The sequence below is a fragment of the Coccinella septempunctata genome, chromosome 2 (assembly GCF_907165205.1).
Source record: "Coccinella septempunctata chromosome 2, icCocSept1.1, whole genome shotgun sequence".
Lineage (NCBI taxonomy): Eukaryota > Metazoa > Arthropoda > Insecta > Coleoptera > Coccinellidae > Coccinella > Coccinella septempunctata.
Window position 1 is genome coordinate 28,711,401 of NC_058190.1, and position 24,423 is coordinate 28,735,823.

General features: G+C 36.1%; 2 protein-coding genes across 3 annotated transcripts in view; one reads left to right on the top strand and one right to left on the bottom strand.

Moving 5' to 3' along the window:
- LOC123308467 (lachesin) overlaps nucleotides 1-24,423 on the bottom strand; it is a 422,460-nt gene that overhangs the window by 174,136 nt on the left and 223,901 nt on the right. The window lies entirely within an intron of this gene.
- LOC123308468 lies at nucleotides 2,417-5,013 on the top strand. The gene is made up of 3 exons (XM_044891128.1): nucleotides 2,417-2,675; nucleotides 2,850-3,104; nucleotides 4,801-5,013. The coding sequence occupies exons 1-3, from the start codon at nucleotides 2,634-2,636 to the stop codon at nucleotides 5,011-5,013; spliced, it is 510 nt and encodes a 169-aa protein (XP_044747063.1). The 5' UTR covers nucleotides 2,417-2,633.

Below are 24,423 nucleotides of genomic sequence, written 5' to 3' on the forward strand. Positions count from 1 at the left end.
TACTGTCATTTTTACGGCCGGTTTCATAATCAAACCTAATTTCCCTTTAATTATAAAGCTTCCTTTAACCCTACTAAAAATGACCGTAACGTCCAAATTTGAAGTCAAATTCAATTATGAAACTGGACGTAAGTAGGGTTAAAGGAAGCTTCAAAATTGAAGGGACTAACGACCGGTTTCATAATCAAACCTAAAGTTCCTTTAATTTTAAAGCTTCCTTTAACCCTACAAAAAATACGTCCGGTTTCATAATCAAACTTAAAGTCACTTTAAGCTTAAAGCTTCCTTTACTGTCATTTTTACGGCCGGTTTCATAATCAAACCTAAAGTCGCTTTAATTTTGAAGCCTCCTTTAACCCTACTAAAAATGACACTAAAGGAGGCTTTAAGCTTAAAGTGACTTTAAATTTGATTATGAAATCGGACGTTAGTAGGATTAAAGGAAGCTTTAAAGTTAAAGCGGCTTTAGGTTTGATTATGAAACCGGCCGTTAAGGTTTGATTGTGGAACCGGCCGTGAGACCGTATATAAGGAAAATTGTGAAAAGTGTTTTTCCCCAAAATTTCGATTTGATTGAATGTTATAAATATGCTGCATACAACATTTAATTCAAAGCTTCGAAGCTTCGCAGACCTGCGTTTGCATTGGAGGCCTGAGTCCATTTCTCTTTCGATTTGCCGAATGTTGAAGGTCTCAAGTCACGAAAAACAATTATTTTCTGCATCTTCTTCGACTTCCTCCTCTTCGTCATGAACTTTTTTCTCTACTTATTGGTCTTCTTTATCTATTTATGCTCCTTATTTTTCTAGCTCACAACACTCCTTTTCACATTTTTATAAATGCATATTGAAATACCTAGAGTAATATCAGATAATGATTAAAGTACTGTCTAGGTAAGAAATGAATTATTTACTTATCAGTAATATAATGGTTTGTTTCATTTGTTATTCAGCTAATAGACCCAATACATGGGTGACACAACTCACACTGGCATGAAGTGAATTTTGACAAGGGAAAATAATTCTTTTTTTGTAGAATTCCTCAGAAACCTTGATGATCCAACTAATTCTGAAGATTATTTCTGATAGAATGAAGATTGGGCTACAAAATTGCTCTTATAACTGATAGATCAGATGTAGAATGCTTCTGGGCTGAGATAAATGTTAGTTGAAGTAAAAACTGTCACAACTCCCCTCGGTATCCCTTATACTGTGTTCACGTAAGTGGGCTTTGTGACTTATTCATTGAAGAGGATTGAAAAATAATCCATCAGTTGATAGTACTTTTCAAGGGCTATTGAAATGTGCTATAATATATCCACGCTTGTGTCAAAGTTATGTGGAATGAATGATCCCGATGAAGCCTTTAAATTCATCTTGCTGTTTCCCTCTGTTCGAAATTCGAACATTATTCTAAAGAATAATCAAGTTCAATAATATGGAGAATTCCATCTGAATTATTCACAAAACTGGGTCACGCCGAGCGAGCCGTCGATCTACCGAAATCTGCTGACTGGCTAGAAACAATTGATGCAACCGGGGACTCCGTCAGTGCAGTAATACCAAATATGGCAATGTTATTTCTATCGTCATTATTCAATTTAGTATATAAGCTTAGACTGTAATAATAAAATCATCATTCATCTTCAGTTTGATCAATATACCTCTTGGGCAACTGTGGAGTTAAGACATTCCCTTGAACGTTCTGAGTCTGGTCGTTCAGTTGCCCTAAAACTTCAAGCAAGTGTTGTTTCAACCAAAGAAACAACATTTTTTGGTCCTTCGAGCCGGATTGAGAGAAAGGATTTACGACCCTTATCTCAATTAAATCATCGACGCCTGTGGGGAAGTCTTCCAGAGCCAAATCCAGCGCCAGCAGAAGCCCTCCAGAGCCAACAACAGCATCCGTGAAGAAGCCATCCAGCGCCAAATCCGAGCCCGTGAACAAGCCTTCCGGATCAAAAATTCAAAAAAGCCAGGGAACAAAACGAGTCCACTGGAAAAAATAAGAGCTAAGGATTTACGACCCTTATCTCAATCAAATCATCAACGCCTGCGGGGAAGTCTTCCAGAGCCAAATCCAGCGCCAGCAGAAGCCCTCCAGAGCCAACAATAGCATCCGTGAAGAAGCCATCCAGCGCCAAATCTGAGCCCGTGAACAAGCCTTCCGGATCAAAAATTCAAAAAAGCCAGGGAACACACCGAGTCCACTGGAAAAAATAAGAGCTAAGGATTTACGACCCTAATCTCAATCAAATCATCAACGCCTGTGGGGAAGCCTTCCAGAGCCAAATCCAGCGCCAGCAGAAGCCCTCCAGAGCCAACAACAGCATCCGTGAAGAAGCCATCCAGCGCCAAATCCGAGCCCGTGAACAAGCCTTCCGGATCAAAAAAAAAAGCCAGGGAACACACCGAGTCCACTGGAAAAAATAAGAGCTAAGGATTTACGACCCTCATCTCAATTAAATCATCAACGCCTGTGGGGAAGCCTTCCAGAGCCAAATCTAGCGCCAGCAGAAGCCCTCCAGAGCCAACACCCGCATCCGCGAAGAAGCCTTCCAGCGCCAACTACGAGCCCGTGAACTAGCCTTCCGGAAAATCACCAAAAAAAAAAATCTTCAAAGCAGAGATTTCATGAAACCTTCAACCAACATGGAAGAAAAATTGGGAGAACAAATAGAAGCATGCCTCAACTCTCGCCCTCTTATCCCAATCACCGAAAATCCACAAGAATTAGATGTGCTGACGCCTAGACATTTTCTCATAGGAAGATCACTACATTCAATCCCTGAACCAGAAATCAATGAAAAGAATATCACCCTACAAGATAGATGGAGGCTTATACAAAAAATGAAACAAGACTTCTGGAAGAAATGGACATCGGAATATCTCTCCAGATTGCAACAAAGGAGCAAATGGACGGATAAAAAAGAAAACATGAAAATAGGAGATATCGTACTAGTCAAACAGGACAACGTTAATCCCAACTATTGGCCCTTGGGAAGAGTGACGCAGTGTCACCCAGGAAACGACGGATTTGTGAGAGTGGCTACGATACGATGCAAAGATGGGAAAGAGATCAGAAGACCTATAACCAAAATCTGCATACTCCCGGTCGAGCAAGAAGAAAGAAGAAACGATAAGACTAACAAAGTCGGACCTTCCTCGAAAAATCGACTGATACAAACATTAATGATGATCACGTTACTATGTGTAGCCAATACTAAAAACGCAATAGCGCACCACACAATTCACAAACTGCCGCCTGGATTCTACGTGGAGCATTTAGGAAAAGCATACATAAGTGGAGGAGAGTTGAAATTATTAACACCGTTTTCTCTTGATCAACTACACTTGGACCGAAACAATCTTAACAGAACAGTTGAAAACTTTCGAGGGTTATGTACTACAGCTTCTCAACTATCGCAGACAAATCACTGTCACGAGTTTCAACACCACATCGCAGAAATGAAGTATGAAAACAACCTACTCATCGACAGCATCCAACATCTATCGACCAGATCCAGGAGAGGAATATTAGGAGAATTAATGACATCCATTTTCGGCGTCAACGATGAAGTCTATCACGATATAGACGACCTTCAGGAAAACCAACAACACCTCATAGAAGTCACCAATCATCAGAGAAAACTACTGATTTCCACGACGAATGACGTGAGGCAGATCGAAGAAAAAATAAGCCAAAAATTAGAACATTTTCGTGTAAAATTCAACAAGGGCATAGCCATCATCAACGAAATGCATCTATGGTACAGAAATGTTGATGAAAACAGCATAAATCTTCAAATCATTCAAAACTACCAACTAGCTGTCAACTATTTGGAAGAAGTCAATAACAAATACACAAGAATCATAAACATATGTCATGGTCAAGGCCACATCACGGATCTACTCTCTCCAAGCGAACTAGCAAAGCTGATCCAGAAGGCTGAAACAACGATTCCATCAGACATGCACATATTACTCAAACCTGTAAGCAGAATGGAAGTCTCCTATGATGCGAATGAACTAAGAATAGTCACCTTCTTCTTCATTATCCAAAGACAAAGTTACGACATAATCAAAGTATTTCCCGTCCCGGTTAAGAAGAGAGAAAACATATTCATAGCACCAAAAGTATCCAATGACTTATTAGCAGTAGAGTACAATAGTCAAAAATACTTCGAAATAGATGAACAGGAAGTCAAGGAAGCCGTAAAACTACGAGAAGGCCTACATTTATAATCCTGGAATGGTAAAAAACATGGAACAGCATCCGAATTGCATCATCCAAAGCATCTACCAAAAAAATGGGAAATTCGACTGTGAACTCTCCAGCATTCAAGTCCAAGACGTATTATGGAAAGAACTAATCAAACCAAATACGTGGATGTTCATTTCCAACCAACCGTCCACTATATCAAAACTATGCGGAGGAAAACGAGAAGAAATTACCATCAATGGAACTGGCACAATTCACATAGGAGCAGACTGTCTCCTCAGAACGCAAAATATAATCCTTCGAGCGAGGTTCACGAATGAGATGAAATCAACAACGACGTTCAGCAAGCCAATCCCATTGAACTTATGGCAAGGGAACTCGAATCTTTCCAATGAAAATCTCATCGAGCCCGAAACAGCAATGGGCAACATCTCTGCAAATTTAACAAAGATAATTCTGGAAGAAGAGGAACCAAATTCACATATCTGGAGACATTTTTCACACCCTCTTGCTACAACCACCGTGATAGGAATCTCTGCGATAGTCACACTAGCTGTAACGTACCTCTGTATGCGATATATACGTCCACTCCTTCGGAACCGAAGAACTAACAGATCCACCACGGAAATAAATGAAGTAGAAGCCGAAATTCCATTGACCGAAATCACACCGAGTTCAAAACCACGCCAGCAATGTTTCGACCTTGACCAGCTCTACGCCGAGGCGAAAACAGAATTCCAGACGAGAGACCAACTCCGGACGTCAGCACCCATTCATGACCATGCCCAATAAAGCACTCGATCGAGTGTCACACGAGTTAGAAATAGGAAATTAGGGAATAGGACAATAGAAGTAACAGATTGCCAACACTGGAGCTCCAACATCATAGCCTGCAGCATCCGGCCCGAAGGACCAAAAAATGTTGTTTCTTTGGTTGAAACAACACTTGCTTGAAGTTTTTAGGGCAACTGAACGACCAGACTCAGAACGTTCAAGGGATTGTCTTAACTCCACAGTTGCCGAAGAGGTATATTGATCAAACTGAAGATGAATGATGATTTTATTAATTACAATCTAAGCTTATATACTAAATCGAACAATGACGATAACAATAACATTGCCATATTTGGTATTACTGCACTGACGGAGTCCCCGGTTGCATCAATTGTTTCTAGCCAGTCAGCAGATTTCGGTAGATCGACGGCTCGCTCGGCGTGACCCAGTTTTGTGAATAATTCAGATGGAATCCTCCATATTATTGAACTTGATTATTTTTTAGAATAATGTTCGAATTTCGAACACCCTCGGAATGCCGTACTGAACTTGAATTGCCGAAGTAAAATATGGGGATTTGATGATAGTAAGAACTACTAAAACTTCTGGGTCGTCCCCTATGATTAGAGTTCTACGTCGCTGACGTATTCTTCGAGGCTCTTGCCGCTCTCTATCTATTTTGGATTCGGGCGATTACTGTACAGTGAATCCCATATTGGGTGAGACAGCCAGGTTTCTCGCTTACTATTTAAGATAGAGCCTTGCGGTTTTCACGTTCCTTTCCTACTTTTTTGTGAAACTCAAGTTGGCCTTATCAGATTTTGCATAACTCTTTCCGTTTATGAGATACAGGGCGATTTTGGAAATTGATACTTTTCGGAACCCTCCTTTATCTCCGAAGTTATTAGAAATGAGGCTAAGCTGAAAAGTACGTCTGATACAGAATTCTGCGTAGAATCCAGTGGCGTACTCAAATTTTTTTCGGGGTATAGTTTTGAAGATACGACACAAACGTATATTTTTTTTTAATGGAACACCCAGTCCCAGTATTTTATTACCTCGTTGAATTCGATATTTTTTTCCCTTCAAAATGGTGTATGATAATGAATAGGTAGGATGTTCAGAAATACTGAAAAACAATAAAACATCACATAATGATGACTTTTTTGTTAGTGGGTCATGAATTTCCCAAGTTTCAAGAAGAGGACTATCACTTTTGATTATTAAAAGTCATGGATGATACAAACATCCTTGTTGTTATTATGGCAATGCATTTGGGAGCGTTGTTTTATCAAGTAGGCATTGGAGAGAAAAAAAAAAACAAATTTGATCTAGCTGTCATCGCTATGAAATATTATTGTGCTTCAGAACAAGTCCCGAAGAACTTCGTGCATCAACAGAGGCAGCTTTCCAGGATTTACAAAACCACCCTTTTAAAATATTAAATGCACTCAGGCGTATTGAAAAGGTTTGTCAATTATGTATTAGGGAAAATGGACCGCAATTCGGACAGTTTAATTAGTAAGATATTATGCAATGGTGGAAATTTGTAACAATGATGAATATTGTATTGGGTATATCTTCTGTATCTAATTTGTATTATGATTTTTTGTATAATTTATTTGATGCTATTATGTAGGTACCTACGTTTTGTATTTAGTATTAGTGATGAGTGTATTATCTTTGTTCTCTTACTATCCTATCAGTAAAGATCACAAATGAAAATTATCCAATTGATTCTTCTCTTATATGGGAGATCCATGGCCCACTAACAAAAAATCATCATTATGTGATGTTTTAGTGTTTTTTAGCATTTCTGAACATCCGCCTACCTATTCATTATTCTACATCATTTTGAATGGAAAAAATAACGAATTTAACGAAGTAATAAAATACAGGGTGTTCCATTGAAAAATATATAGGTTTGAGTCGTATCTGCAAAACTATACCCCCAAAAAAAAATTAGTACGCCACTGGATTCTACGCAGAATTCTGTATCAGATGTAGTTTTTAGCTCAGCCTTATTTCTAATAACTTCGGAGATAAAGGAGGGGTCCAAAGAGTATCAATTTCCAAAATCGCCCTGTATCTCATAAACGGAAACAGTTATGCAAAATCTGATTAGGCCAACTTGAGTTTCACAAAAAAGTAGGAAAGGAACGTGAAAACGGCAAGGCCCTATCTCAAATAGTATGCGAGAAACCTGGCTGTCTCACCCAAAATGGAATGCACTGTACAGGTGGTACCTGAATTACAACTTTTGCAACCCTACGAGATAGATGAAAATGCATGGCACATAACTCACCTTTTTACGAGAAACTTATTATGCCATCAACTGCATCACTTTATCTTCTTTTGTTTTCAAGTTATAGGTCAAAATTAAAATTTCAACTTGGTCATTATCTCCGTTTGTGTTCGAGCTAGGATGTTGAAATGAAAACATTAAAGGTACACTTTTTTGATAGCAATTTAGTGGCCTACTATGATTTTTTCCAACAGGTATATTTGCTGAGCTATAACATAGAGATGTATATTTTCTTATGAAAACAGTATAGTTTAAAATTACTCAGAAAGACTTAGGGCAATGTATGATATATTTCTGAAACGGTAAAAAAATGGCGATTCTATTAAGTCATTTCAAACTACTGTTCTCAAAAGAAAAAACACAACTTTATGTTATAGCTCAGCAAATAAACCTGTAGGAAAAAATCATAGTGCGCCATTCGATTGCTATCAAAAAAGTGTCTAATGTGTGTAATGTCTTCATTTCAACATCCTAGCACAAATAGAAACGGAGATAATAACCAAAGTTGAAATCTCACATATTTGAATTTTGGCTTATAACTCAAAAACAAAGGAAGATAGAGGAATACAGTGGATGGCATTATTAGTTCCTCAAAAAAAGACGACATGAATGGTACATTCATTTTCCTCTATTTCATTGGGTTAAAAAGATGTAGTTCAGGTGTGACCAATTTTGCACACCCTGTACAACTTGGGTGATGAGGTCTATTTGGAAAACGAATTCGATTTAATCGTGGTGCAGCACGATAATTTCTTCTGCAGTCCCCTAAAATATCTACTTCACGTGTTCTCCGGCATTATTATCGATAAATTAACGACGAAAACTAATGAGAAGAAACAAAAAATAACTGAATAAAAGTAAATAATATTGAAGAAGATTGTCTGAAATTATGCGCAATTTTAAAGAAGGTACTTCAACATAACCATCAAGCATTGAACACTTCATCTAGAGAAATTTATTTCATGGAAAAAACGAAAGAAGCTGCATGTTTTCAGTTTTCCACGAAGATTAGTATTCTGAAAAGAATAGTGTATATTCCAAATTTAAAAAATCTGAAGACTAAGAAACTTTCATTTGAAATATTTTTTGATCTAGGATCTTCCCAAAGAATTATTTTAGTAGCTCTTATGAAATGGGTCATCCCGTATATTATATCCAAGACCATACTGAAGTAGGTATTGCAAAAATGATCTCATGCGAATTGAATAGACCATCGAGATAAAGAAACACAAAAAAATATACATTTCTATCCATCCATCGAAAATTCACCAAGATAGATGCGGAATAGTCACTTTTCTCTCGCCGAACCTGGAGTGCAGCTGTAATTCATCATTATTTGGAGGTGGTAGATCAAAATGCTTTCATGAGTTCTGAAATGCAGAGCGAAATCCCCCATTGCCTAATGGGTTTCAGATTTCGGTCGCCCGCTGCTTTTTAAGCGATTTAAGAAGGTAGTTATTGTAGATACATAAATCACGACTAAGTGGAGGGAGTTGGGGTGTTAACCGTTTCAATTCACTGAAAGCGTTTTCAGAAAGTGGGCTCTGAAGACTACTGAGGAGTCATTTTATCGTTGTGAATGATGATGTTTGGGAGAGGATAAAGAAAGTTCATACTTACTGGATTTGACTCTAAAGAAACAGTACTACAGTGATTCGAAAGAATACTAATGTTTGACGCTCACGAGCTGAAAAGCTATTAAAAAATCGTTATCTCTAAAAAAAAGAGGTAGCAAAAATCGAGTATCAAAACTGAAAAACTTCATAGTGAATAGCTTGCCTGAAAATGAATTGAAAATTGTGGAGAATTTAGAATTATATTCAATCATGGCATGGGAGTTTATTGTGATGTATAGGAGAGCATATTCAGAAAGGTTTCCAAATTGCTATTCCGAAAGAAACTCGAAAATCCTTCTTAAATCTATTCTCATCAAGAAAAATAGGGTACTGAAGAGGCTATCGAACATTTTGGCAGTGCATAAAGAATTATATTGAATAAATACATATCGAATCTTAGGCCCAATGTCGAATTTTGGTACCATCATTATAAGTACCGTCAAACAGGGTGAAGTGGATATAGCGGGGCGAAGTGGATCAACCGTGTTTTCCCGCAAATCTTATCGCGTAATAGACAAGACCCTAAATTGCCGCGAAAAAAACTCTGTGTCTACTGTTACCTCCCAAGATTGCTAACTCGTGCCGTGGATGGTTAGTTTTCTAACAAAAAAAAAGTTTCGTACTCTCTCGAATAAACAGTTTTTCAATTGTTCAACTTCAATTCCAGTCCCTGGTCAGTTTATTAGAAGCACTGAGGATTTTTTTTTATATTTACTGGTATTGGCCGAGGAAAAAGCAAAATATTTGAATTTCAGTTCCACAGAATGTCAGTTTTATCTAGGACTTTCATTAAATTGTTCTATTTGGCATTTATTTTTGGTGTTGACATATTTACTTAAGTATTAATCAGTAGGTACTCATGTCTTCCAGTGGACGTCTTGCGTGCTGCAGGTTCGGACGATATTTCGATAATCCACATATAAAATTATCATCCACAAATGCAGCAAACCGAACAATTCTGCATTGATAGTATGAAGCTCTCATAGCTACACAAGGTGGCTCAGCAAAATATTAGAATTCCATTTCCAACCATGTTGAAACATGAATAAATCAATATTTTTTATTGAATATGATATATTATATGTGAAAACTATTTACATACAGATGAAGTATATATAATATATACATTCAATTTAATAATTCAATATTCAAAATCCAATGACCTAATAGCCAATTTCAAAGCGTGTTTAATTGAGATTTTGCATCGAATCATTGCGTCTAATAAGTTGGTCAGGGACTGTATAAATTTGGCAATAACTACGAAAGTTATTCTCACCTAAACCTAAAGTTACGTATAAACTAGTTGGAATGATATTCTCCATTTTGAAATCAAACGTACCACCACAGTTCTTTGGGAAAAAAATTATTTGTTACATCACTCAAAAGTGAGGGGTGAAGTCGATCACCAATGATTTAGTCATGTTTGACCATGTTGCGTATAGGCCCATGTCGCAAAAATACCATTTTAGTATATCATGCAGAGGATATAGCTCTTGTGAAAAGGCACCAAATAATTCGCAAAATCCACCTGAAGCAACTTACACGTGGCCGGCACATCTTTACTCTGGAAGCCAAAGAAGAGAGAATTGAGTCTCTACCTATATAAAGACTGACTAGAGTAAAGAGTACATTTATATACCACAGATTCTGTATATATTTAGTGGCGCAGCCAAGATTTTGTTTGGGGGGGCTTTACACTGAACGATCGTTCAATGTTTGTACTAGAAAAGAATATGAATTGTTGGTATTTTTGGGGGGGGATTGCCCACTTCAGTAGCTACGCCAGAGTTTTCATTCAAAAGACTGTTTATCTGTTCGTTAGAAATTTATTTTCGTTGTTTATTGTACTTTGTTTTGAAACGAAACATGTTTAGTTTCACACAGAAATAATAATTCAATGGTTCTAGTTCTGATTTCACAGCACCTGTTGGTCTTGGGACTCAAAATAGATTTTTTTTTCAGTTCATCTGATCCACTTCTACCCTCGTATAGTTGAAGTGAATATCCATCGATTTTTAAAATGTGATCCACTTCACCCCAAAGTACGATTTTAAGTGGATCGCACTTCAACCAAAAAAATTTCAAAAACTGTGCAGCCAAAAATTCTGGTAAATAGGCCAATCGATAGCAAAAAGATCATAGAATCTTTATTATAAACGCCAGCCTGCTCGCACTGATACTTTGAATCTTATTGCTAAAAGACCTCGATTTTTGATCCACTTCACCCCGTTTGACGGTAACTTTTATGTGAGTTGGGGGTTGTAGCAAAATTATCATTTCGACATAATTCTATTTGATTGGTTCATTTATGTAGGTAAACATTATATCACATACCTCTGTAGATCTCTAGAAACCATACAAGCACTACAGATTCTGGTAAATGACATCATCAAATGGTTCCTTAAACGGATATTAACCTGATTAACATCTAACACAACCAAGTCACAGCTAATAATCTTTGATCACATATGATCACTCATAAATCACCACATATAATCATTAATGATACGACTGTTACATCATCACACACCCATAAAATACTTGGGAGTCCAAATCGATAACTGTCACACAAGATTAGGTAATTGAAAAAATAGACCATATCTACAGCGAAATATTTTGCAAAACTAACTTTTAAGAAACAGGGTATAAACATAAAGAGTGCCACAAAAACATATAAAAGTATATGTCGACCCTTACTGGAATATAGTCATCCACAGTTTGCTAATTGCAAAGCCCCAGCAATTAAAAATCTGGAGGTGGCAGTAACGACAGCACTGAGGACCATCACTAGAATGAGGCACCCTACGAATGTTCTGCCTCATCCCCCAAAACAAATGCTTTTCTCAGCAACAGGAATAGAGCCGATCAAGAAAAGAATCATTAGGTTAAACTAAAAATTTTATACTAGGTTGTTAGAGTTTGAAGGAGTGATCCCTCAATATCATAATGATGAAATTGTTTCAACTAGAAGACACCCAACAGAGACTCTAATAAACAAATTAAGTAATGTTTCATGTTGATAAAAAGTTTTTCAACAAGAACTTTGTTTTGTAAATCAAAATAAAATAATGAATTCAGATGACAATGATTCAAATTTTTATTGCATTTAGAAAACGAAAGTTTGGCATTATAAATGGCAAATGATATCTTATAAATGTACACCACGACCACGGTTACAGATGTCGATTCGTTCATCAAAGTCATCACTTTTCGACAAAATTTCGTTAATCGATACGATTGGCTCCGTATAGACTCTGTCTTTAACATAAACCCATAAAAAATAATCCAGGGGTGTTAAATCGCATGATCGAGCTCGCCATTTAACGGCTGAATTTCCTGAAATTATGCGATCAGGAAATTTGGTTTGCAATAAATCCATTGTTTCGGTAGATGTGTGGCGCCGTCTTGTTGAAACCACATATTTGTGTTATCCATATCTTAAACAGTAGGCCAATCGATTGTGTTGACCGATCTGTAATACATTTACAGATCCATCATTTTTATAGTGAATTTTTATTATTTTGAAATGATTTTCGATTGAAATGGAATTAATTGTAACAATTTTGTCCAAGCTTCTATTATTGACATGTCAAAACTTTCATGTAGTTCCTGTGGGACCATATGGAAAAACAAAGTTCTTGTTGAAAAACTCCTTATATAATTGTAAATTATTCAGTTTTCAAAGTATAGGCTCAATGACCTCAGGTCGATGGCCAAATGCCTATATATTATGTATCTATATTTGCAATAAACGACTAATACTACTACTATGTAGATCGTTGCAGTGTATGGCCAATTGATTTTCAATATCGGACAACAAGATTTTTTTTTGTAGACAGAGGTATTTACTTGTACCTCAGGTCTGATGGTGGTCCACAATTCGGTTTTCGAGTTTCGAGTTTTCAAGATTTTTGATATTCCCTTTTTTTTTTTTCATATAACATCACAAATGGAAAAAATGCAGATTTTCTCGATAAAAGAGACAGTATGAGAGACAGAATCATAAAAAACTTTAAAGTCCATGCGAAATACTTAAAACCAATTAAAATTGGCTGTATATGATAGCTAGTCAAAACAATTTTTGGTTTCAAATTAGCTTACATGCTTTTATTCACATAATATTTTACGTTCGTCTACCCTTATGTATTATATTGTAATGGATGTTCCCCGTTATATTTCCTATTATTTTTAGCATAATTGAGTAGTGGGTCAACACTGAAATGTTCATTTCTCAATCACTATTGGCGAATCCAAAAATCTAGACGCCCTCTGCCGACTGAATTCCTAAACTACTTTGTCAGTACTGCAAAGTCAAAATAAGTTTTGTTTCTTATGTTTTCTCTTATCTCACGTTGTCCAACAAAGTATTATAATTATTATTTGGAGAGGTTATATTGGGATTATTGTCTGGGTTTCTGAATAGAAATATTTATTCAGAAAAAATATTGGAAAAGGTATTCATACCAGTGCTTTGCAGGAGTTAGGTTGAACGATTTTTCTTTGCGAGAGTTTTCTGCTAAATCCAATTGATGATTTAGAAATACAATTTCATAATTTTCATACTTCCAAATGAATGCTTTTTCTCATCTGTAAAACTTGTTCCATGAGTTTGATCATATTTATGTCTCTTAATATTTCAGTATCAGGAATACCTATATCATAACATGGAATTGAAATATTTTAAAAAGAAACGTCCACATAAACGCTTTACTTATCAAGATGTTTATTTTCTACCTCTTTCACAAACTCTGTATATGTTACCTCAACATTATTATCTAGGTTTACTTCAAGAAAGAATCTGTGAAATAATAGGAATTGGATCACCAATATCATCGCTCGATTTTATTCCATAATTCATCCCTTTCAAATGAAGTATTTCCAAAGAATGTTTGGTCTTTCTTTACGAAACTGAATCAATCAATTCACTTCCAATAATTTAGATAAATATCTTGATTTACTAGAAAAACTCTGTTAGGCCGTACAAATCTCGAAGAGAGTACTGACAAACGTCAAAGTTTATTTACGTTTCGCAGCGCCCTCAACGGTAATTGGATTCGCGAATAATCCCAAATTTGTAGTTGCAGACTATTTCTGAAAATAGAACCAGCAACTGCCTCCATTTATTTATAGGGAAATGAACCGCTTCATTGACGTAGCCATCATCCATGTATCCTGTATCCAAGTAGTATCTGATCATTATATCCATAACCTCCCACTAATTGATATTCAAATGTCATATTTCATTTGAAATGGAAATCATTCTCTCTTAATTCTTAATAATTTCGGTAATATCATCCCAGCAAAAGATCAGCTATTGAATACACCAAAAATTCGAAGAAAACCCACTGAACAATTCGTTACTTGCAGCTTGCTGAGCTTGTTCGAATAGATAGAAATGGAAAGCTCGCCCTGTATATAGAGACTGAGACAAAGAAGGCCGGTTTAAGTACTCTGATCCGTCCCCCACAATCAGCAAGCCCACCTGATTTGTATCCCGAATAAAAAAGATCCACAGTGGATAAATAATTTCGTTTAAGATATTTATCATTCCTGGGGAACGTTTAAGCCCATACCGTCATCCGTTTTTCTCATCCTCTTCGCATACTTTGTTTTCTTTCTTTTCAGGCAAATAGGGACGAATATTTCGAGGGGATTTCTCCCCTTGTTTGCCACGACCCATTCGAATTTAAAATTTTCTTTCTTCAGGGAAGGAATGCATTATTGTTGGGACCGCTCCAAAAATAACATCGAGAAAAAGGTAGGAAGAGAGAGAGGGAATCAGGAGAGGTGTGGAATGACCTGAGCTCAAGTGTTACGTACAGAAATTGTGTCAGCATTTTGCAGTTCTGGAGTGAAGGCAATATTACCCCCACCCACCTAAAGATGCTATCGTGACACACTTGTCACTTGTAACTTGCGGTTAAAAACTATATCCAATAGTTAGGGAGCCGAAGAGGGAAATTCGGGATTTACTCGAGCGTGTCAGATTAATATAAGGGGACATACCTTGGATCCTGTAGAGTACCTCTACCAAAAATTAGACCTATATATAGGGGGAATTGTTTAGGACAGCCTGTCAGAATAGTAAAAAAAAACGTTCATTGTACATACTCGAGCGTGTCAGATTAAGATATATGTGGTTAATTACATGTTGAAAAGTATATATTCTCTTAATCTGACAATTTAAGCTTGTCGAAAATGTGTGGGAGGGCGCCTAAGTTGCAAAAAAATACGTCACGTGTACATTCTCGAGCGCGGTGGCGTTTTTTCTTATTTTGAAGCTAATGATGCAAAAATAACAGAAAAAATATAATCTGACAGTTTTAGCAAGCCGAAACAATAAAAATTGGCCATAAAGGTCACAAAAATCAGTTTTTTTGAATTATCTCATTCCCTGGGCTTCAAATCTTTTTCGCATTAATTATAAAAGTTGTAGAACATAACATTTTCTACAAACTTTGTCCAAAACAATTTTTTCTACGTTCAAACGTTTTTGAGATATATGGCGATTAATGCAAGGTGTTTAGCGATACATGCTGAAGCGAAAATTCACTCGTTGGAAAATAGTACATTCTAAGGTTCAGTCACAGACAACACTAAAATTTTCTTGACTAATGTCGAAATTGTCATCATAAAATACCTTGTTATTTTGACAATTGAATGAATGTAGATTAGACTGGGATTCTACATTGACTTTGCCCTTTCGCATTTGTGGCTAAGCTTCTCGTCAAAAGTTTCAGACAAAAGTTGTGTAGAATTTTATTATCTACAACTTTCATAATGAATACAAAAACGAGTAGAGTTACAGGCAGGGAAATATTCGCAAAAAAAGAATTTTTATCATCTTCAAAGTGTCAGATTAAGAAAACCCCCCGTGATTAATCTCAGATTAATGGGTCAACAAGTTAACAACACCGAGATTAACCATCTGTATGAAAATCTGACACGCTCGAGTATGTGCAAGTAACGATTTTTTTCACATTTTCAAAGGATCGCTGTGACCTTGCGTCACGTCCAAATTGTCAGTCCCTTGAAAAGTGGCATCCTTTGGGTCCACGTCCACTTAACATATTCTCCAAAAATCTGACACGCTGTAAAAAAATTTTTTTTCGCCATTTTCAACTCTTCCGTACGGCCAGTCCCTCCGTGCAAACTGTCAGATAAGCATGAATTTGAACACGCTCGAGTATGTACACCTGACGATTTCTGCAGACCCTGCAGACGCTTTCACCACCGCTCAAAGTGCATACATCATAAAACCCTTTTTTCTTTCTACCATTTAATCTTCAAAATCCACTAGGTCTCCATCCATTCATCCATTGCTGTATCCCGTTACCGAGTAAATCCCGAATTTCCGATTTAGCATCATCAAGTATTGGCCAATATTTTCGTAGATAACGACTGCGGGTCAAAACTAGATAGCCATTAAAGAGGGCTGTCACATACTGGCCGAAATCTTGAATAGAATAACCTAGACCGAATATTGAAAATAACAACTAACAACATTCTTCTTTCATTGGCTGATGTGAATTGGCCGACAGAAACCACCTTTTCACCTGAAGCTACCGAATTCAAACTAAAACATAATTTAGAGTAGTATGAAATGGTTCGACCAAAATGAATTGAACCCTACCGAACGCGCTGTGGCTTGCCTGGAAGACCGCAGATTTAGGGATATGGGTGTATACTCAGCAACCGTTCAGTAAATCAATTCGACCACAACAAGAGTTATAACTCATCCAAGGGTACAGAAGTGCTGACCTCATACAATTGATTGGAAAATTGTTTTCCATAATAACTCACGGTAATTGTGGGAGTTTGCTGTTTCTGATAACACGTGATAACAGCTGAAATTAATAGGGAATTTGGTGAGGCGCTATTTTTTCTTACTCATTTTTTGTCTGCTTCACCGTGAATAATATCTATACGATGATTTTCTGAATAGGGGAATCACTTTACATAGACTTCGATTCAATGGAAATGAAGATGATAATATTATTATCTGTTATTCAAACTAACAGCACAAATTTGAGAGTTCTCAGAAAGGTGCCATTTTATTTTCTAATTCAGAAGATTTTCTAAAATAGATTTTTCGTCTGATGAAGGAGTCTGATATAGACTCCGAAACGTTACAACTTAGAATTATAATTTCAACGTCATTTATTTTCATTCTTGAAAATTTGTTCAGAGCTTCATTGAGACTTATGAGAGGTATATTCCAACTGCGAAATATTATTTCTCGGAGATCCTCGTCTTGGAACATCGATGTTTTTGAAATATCGTTGTAACATAGAATTTTCGTGGTTTAACAGTAATATTCCGAAATATTTTCTCATTGAATCTTGAGTATTCAGGTAATCTGGTAACTAGTAGTTTATAGTTTGGAAAGGGGGTTACATTTCACTGCGACCTTAAGGTCTATTGTGCCCCTCATCAGAGCTCGCCCTCCAGCTCAAGAGTTCCAATATCTCGCTTCAAGGAGAGTTCTCATTCCTTCTCAGGAGTTTCCTCCTGTTCTCCACAGAATCTATAGGTAGGTACACGTCAGTTTCTGATAAGCCCATTCTCGTCATAATAATATTATACTGTCTAAGACGACAAATACTTCTTGGATCTAGCAGTTCTAAAATTCCAGAGAAATTTTTCGAAATTATATAGTTCTGGAAAATTCCTCCAGAGTGTTTCTATTTCGGTTTCTTCCTTCTACAGAGTGTTTCATTGGTAAATGAACATACGGTAACCTGACTTAGAGCTACCCTAGGCTAGGCGAGTCCAAAAAACCCATATTACATAGGTCTAATCAATTCCATAACCGAGATACAGGATGGTTCATGTATTCACCATACATGTCCGATTTGTGATCAAAGTGGGAACTGAGTGTCTTACTCACTCAAATCTTACTTCAAAAGCAGAACAGATTGTCTTAGAACGATTTTTAACCAAAATAAGCTTGCCCTGGAGTTTCCTTCGAGCAAAATGACGTGCGGGACAATGGAATCTACTGAATCTCATTGAAAATTTTCCGCTCTTTTCAAATATCTCCATCAAATAAATTTTTTTTTATATACAGGGTGTTGAATCCCAGCTTGGAAGATGTCCCATATTTTTCAAATACGGACCTGGAATTTTTTGAAAATTTAAATGTGAATCTATCGACCTGTGCAAGTGAATCATATATTCCAAATATCAACTGACTTCACTGGTTGGTTCAAAAGTTATGAGAAATTGAAATTTCAGATGAATACATGAAGCACCCTGTATCTCGGTTATGGAATTGATTAGACCTATCATATATGGGTTTTATGAACTCGCCTAGGGTAGCTCTAGAGCTCAGGTTACTGTATGTTCATTTACCAATGAAACACCCTTTATAGTCCACTCAAGAATGATTAACAATATTAACATCGCAGTAGGCCTTGAAAGTCAAGACGGAGCTTAATATATCTGGTCACAAAAAATCTGCAGTAATTTCTGTATAGTTTCAGTCGCAGAACTGGAATATATAAATATAACCTAGAGAAGTATTTGAAATGAAGAAATATTCAAATTCAGTGCATATTGATAGGCATTCAAAATTGATTAAAACTACAGTACAAAATTTTAATTATCTTCGGTCAGTGCATAGATTCACATATGTATAATAGGTATAGAGATCACTATTCATATTCATATTCGGTGTCTGAACGTAGAACTTTTCTTGAATAACTATAGGTCTTTTCGTTTGCATAAAAGTGAAGCACTTTTCTACACTCGATTTGATTTACACCAGTGTAGAGGAAGTGAAGTTTACCTACACATAGTCAAAAGGAGATGTAGGTTAACTACACCTCCTCTACACTGGTGTAAATTCAATCAGCAAACGAATACTGAAATCGAGTGTAGAAAAGTGCTACACTTTTTATGCAAACGAAAGGACCTTTTATCTTCCCAAAATGTAAACAATAATGATGACCTATACATCGTAATTTTGTATGGAAAGTGAAAAGGCACTTTTAAGGAATAGTTAATTTCACCCAAAATGCGACAAGCATTTCATCCATTGAGTCAAACCACAAGAATCCAAACAATCTGAGACGGTGAGAAAAATTCTTGATGAAAATTTTAACCGATGTCCACTATTTCCATACGTGTAAGAGACATGAATCTTGAACGGATTGTGGTATTATGTTTTTTTTTTTGTAAAAAGGTTCTACCTAATTCAGTTATTTGAATAAAGCACAGAAAGAATCTCAATAAAATTATTAATTCTCTATAAATATTGAATTGCTTTGATCGTTACTGAAAATCCATGACTGAATTACATGAAAATAAATATTGGACATTTTATCAAAATTCAATTCAGATATAAAAAGGCATGATGCTTTCTTCTTATCCAAAACGATCTAGTGTTGAAGTTCCATAAAATAAAATAGTTCCAACATTTTGCCATTGACTGATGCATACCGAACTCTAATTTTTTTTGGATGCTACAAGGATAGGTAATCAATTTTTTCAATTTTCTGTTTACATGTCAATATTTATGAAAACAAACTTATGTATTTCATTCAAAATGATGTGGCATAAAATGTGCCAACAGATACCAGATAGTCCAGCCACTTGAGATAAAACCCGAACAGAGGTTTGTAGAGCCTTTGGTCTTCATATTTTCATTATTGCTGTAGACCACTATTTTTTTTTGCTTGAACATACCTGTTCCGTCAACGCATCGCAAAACAGTACTTTCGAAGGATTAATTCTTTCAGCAACATTGGGATATACATTGGGAATGTCGCTGGAGCATTGAAGAATATTTCCACTCTCCTTCTATTTTCTCTCCACTTTTGAAGTAGGATTCAATTATAAATGCTTTATTACACGTCCATAAAAACCATCTTTATACTTTTCTGATAATTTTAATTCAACAACAATCCAAAATGCCATCTTCTAACTTCACAGTTCACCTGGAAAATAGTAGCTAAGCTAAGAATTACATTTAGACACGAAACACCGACGTTCAAAATTGTATAGCCTACTTGACGACGAATTTTTTTAACGTACGTTACCAACCTGAATTACGTTAATTCCGTAACACAAAATCTCATCTTATGGGCTAAGACCAACTTAAATTTGATTGTCCATTCTTCTCCTTTTGATAGCATCGTGTTAAAGTTCTACTCAATACTTGATTTTTTAATCGTAACATCACTAGGCAGGTTCTCTCAAGGGATGTTTTTGTTTAGAGAGGACCAGGGTGTCTGACTTTTAATTCTCTCATTACCTCAACCTTCCCTAGATAGTCTGAGCTTGGCTGAGGGTGGTGAATGGTAACTCTTGTAAGAACGAAATAAACAACGATAATAAATGATTACATATCGGAGATGAATATCAGAAATTAATATAGTGGGGAACGCTATAAAGACAACCAAATTCTGACATTAAACATCTGTAATGTGTAGAGGGCACAATCCAAGCATGCACATAATGCAAATGATTAAAGAAGTAGATGATGAATGTATTATTCGTGTTTATTCAACCTAGCAATGGATCTTTTGAGCAAAGTTGTATGTTGCAACAACATCCAACCTTTTGAATTTAACAGATATTTTTTTATTTATGAAAATCAAATTACCTTCTCGGAAGCGGGGCATTATACGGAAAAATAAAAAGAATTTTGTTTATTGAAAAAATTCATCATAAAAAAAAAATTTCAATAGAGTCTATCCTTTCAAATGAGTCGAATTGAAAAGAATGATAAAAAAAAGAGCTTATCTTTTGAACATAGAAATCTGTTTTTGAAATATTTGTGCAAGACTAACCATAAAAAATTAAATTCCTAATAAACTTTTCCTGACTAAGTCGATAGATACAACATATTTCACCATGCGTTGTAAATAACACAAGGATGTATGTATTCTTGCTAATCTATATAAACTTGCTATCCTTTATCGCAAATGTCCTCTAGGTGGTCTTTTGCCACATATTACATGGACATGCTAGGCCATAAACTCAAGCGAAGCCTTTCAAATTAGAGCCAATATAAAATTTTCAACTCCCTAAGCTGAAAATAATCCGAGCCAATCGCGATTCAATCAGTTTCCCATTCCTCTTTCCCAGAATGGAATATAATGATCCACAATCTGGCCCTTAGACGCCATTTCTTCTTCACATATAAAATTTAGTTTTACGAAGTGGGATTCTGACTCATTTGAATTTTATGAGGGCACTCCCTCTGGGAAGGGGCTTTTACATCATAGTTCACCCGCTTGATCTACCAGGCATGTAAATGCAGTTGGGGTATCAGCGGATATATTGAATTGTTCAACATAAATTGCATATTAGCTCTCCTATCATCACAAATTACGTGGAACGGAATATTATATTCTGTTGATGCAGGAACAGTTGGGATGTCATTGGAAATTTCGAATGGTTCACCATAAATTGCACATAAGCTTCCCCCATATCACCGCAATTTCCCTAGAAGAGATGAATTTATGTTCAGGATGCGATTCGCTCATATCCCATTCCATATTTAGGAAGTTCGATCTAGAAATATGGTACTCGGTAACACTCAGTTGCGGATCATAATCGCACGTAGGTATCGCTCACTTGGGGCCCCACACAAAAAAGGTTGATGTTGACTGAAGCTACCTGTAGGTTACTGCTATCAACTTTTGTTGAAACTTCATCATTTTCCTTTTCTTGATTATGCTTGCTTAAACTGAAATGTTCCATTTTCTGATATATTTAGAAGTGTTAGAATACTTTTGACTGGTTTGCTCCTTCGATTTTGATAGTCACCAATTTGAAGTTTGACTATTTGTAAAGAGAGAACCAAATTTTATGCATGAAATACATAATATACAAAAAGTTCAAAATTTTTGAAATATTTATTGCTAAAAAAAATCAATGTGAATAGTGAAACTTTTTATACAGAATGTTTCACTTTTTATCATATAATTATTCACAACACCAATAAACAGGAAGAGTTCTTTCATGTACGTAAAGCTTTCTGGGTGTGATTGAAATTTACGTGTTAAAAACTTTGGTTGACGAAAGGCTCATTTCAAATTCATAGGTGCAGTAAAAATCGAATTATCAAGACATGATGAGTCTTCAAATTCAAGATCTGGTAAATACTTGTGAACCTTTTTAAATGTTACAAGATCGGTGAAGCAGGTTGGTGTTCCTTTCCTTTGAATGAATCATGGAATGAAGAAATTTGTGGGCATTTTTTTCAAATTTGTAGCTGGAAAGGTTACCTTCTCATGAAGTATAATGCTAAAAATTTAAATAAAAATTTATTTATGCTGAGATCTTTTTGTTCTAGTTATATCTTCGATTCATTTAATCGGTTATAACTTTTTTTCAATACTAAAAGGAATTTAAATTTTTTGTTCTAATTCTAAGCTATGCTGATTTTCGTTCTTGAATATTTCTCCATTCTTTTGATCAACTATTTTAGCAAAAATGTTCATTTAATATTTTCATCAACTCAGTTTACGCAATACCTAATTTATTAATTCTATAGAGTTGACTTAATGTACTTAATGTTATTATAATAATGTATTAATAGCTAGGGCGACAAATTATGGCTTTGCCTAAGGCGCCAATTTGGCTAGCGACGGCTAGGGTTCCGCGGACCACCATTTGAGAATCACTGGTCTAAACCACTATCCTCCCTAAAAAAACCGATTAACAATTTAGAGCAGATTTCTAACGCTTTACTAGTTATTTGAACCTATTTGTCCCAAAAGTTCATAGGGGAAGGTGGGGTAAGACGGGGTAGCGAGGTAAGATGGGGACCCTACCAAAATGGATAATGCAGTGCCACTAGAAAATTTATTTTAACGTCATCTGACGGTATTCATCAGTATTAATTAGTGTTAGTAAAATTTGGGAGTAGAAGTGCAGGGACCCACTTGGTAAGTATGTTTTTCTAAAATTACGTGGTTTTATCTAATTATTGGCTGGTATAAAGTGCGTGACTGTTCATAATATATGTTATACAAAGTGCGTGATATATTTTTTTATTAATGTTCGTTTATTTTACCATTCTTAACTCATTAATTCGTCCCGGTTTGCTTTGGTTTATAACCTCAAAAAATACAATATACCTTATCAATCCAGTTTGGGAAAGATGGGGTACCTACTTCGGGGCAAGACGGGGTTGGGACCCCATCTTACCCGCTCCTTTGGTATTCTTTTTGGATTTAGATTCCATTCAAAATTATATTCATCGATAGCAGCAATCTCACAGCGAACACTGACAGTTCTACCAACAATAACTTCGTCACTTCCTGATACTCAATCGGCCACCTACACCACCATAAATTCTTCAGCAAACACTCTACCTCATCCATCTGCTACGACCTCATATGTAGTACAACAAGCCTCAGTAAATGATTCTTTGGATAATGCAGCATTCCATCTGGTGAGCCCCAAACAGTTAATGCCTTATCCACGAATGGCCGAAAAAAAAACGAGGCAAAGTTCGGAGAAGAAGAAAAGCAGCTATTATCACTGCTTCTCCATATAAAACAGAATTAGAGGAAAAACAAAACAGTAGGAAACCGAAACCTGATGTCTCAAGCAAAAAGAAAATGAAAAAATCAAATAAGGGGAGATCTCGAAAAACCAAAAAGCCGAAGAAGAAGCTCAGACATCAGAAGAAGAAGATACTGTATGTCTATACTGCCACGGCTTGTATTCCAAGTCTACCGAAGGATGGATCACTTGCCAGGTTTGTTCTAATTGGGCGCATTGTGGCTGTGCAGGAGTTGAAGACAACGATGATGAAGCTGTCCACATCTGCCCATTATGTGAAGATGAAGACTGTTGAATATTCTATACCCCATCTTACCCAAGGGGGTACCCCGTCTTGCCCTATAGTTGGGGTAAGACGGTGAGATTTTATTATTTTTTAAATTAGATATTTAAATGAGAAGAATAATTTTTTTTTGTTTTGACCGATTGTTATTGAAAAAAGAAAAACTGATTATTTTTTTAATAAAAGTTTCTACATTGTGCAATTATAAAGAAGGGTTTTATTCAAGAAATGCCTTAAGGTCACCGTCATACCCCACCTTCCCCTACATTTTCTCATCGAAAATACTCAAAGAGTTAAATACTTGAGACGAGTTCCTGAGGGACCGACCAACCAAGTTCCAACTTCACCTAGACTTTGAGTTTTCTCTTCATTTAATATTTTTCTCTGTTATTCAAACCTAGAATTTTTTTTCAATTAATTTTTTTTCCATGAAGCTCCTCATTCTTCTCTGAAGAAAAAACAAGAATATCAACCAAATATACTCTGGTATCTGATCAAACTAAATATCGTGAAGCGTATATTCTTGAAATAAATTGATGGATGGTCATTGTTCACTATCAATTGTTGAGCAGTGTAACCGTTGATTTCATTGGAATTGGCTTTCAGTTCCGTTAATTTTATGTTTTCACTGAACCCTATACAGGGTGGCAGGTGGCAGACAGAACGTGATTCCACAATTGAGGGTTGAAGTTGTAGCTGTC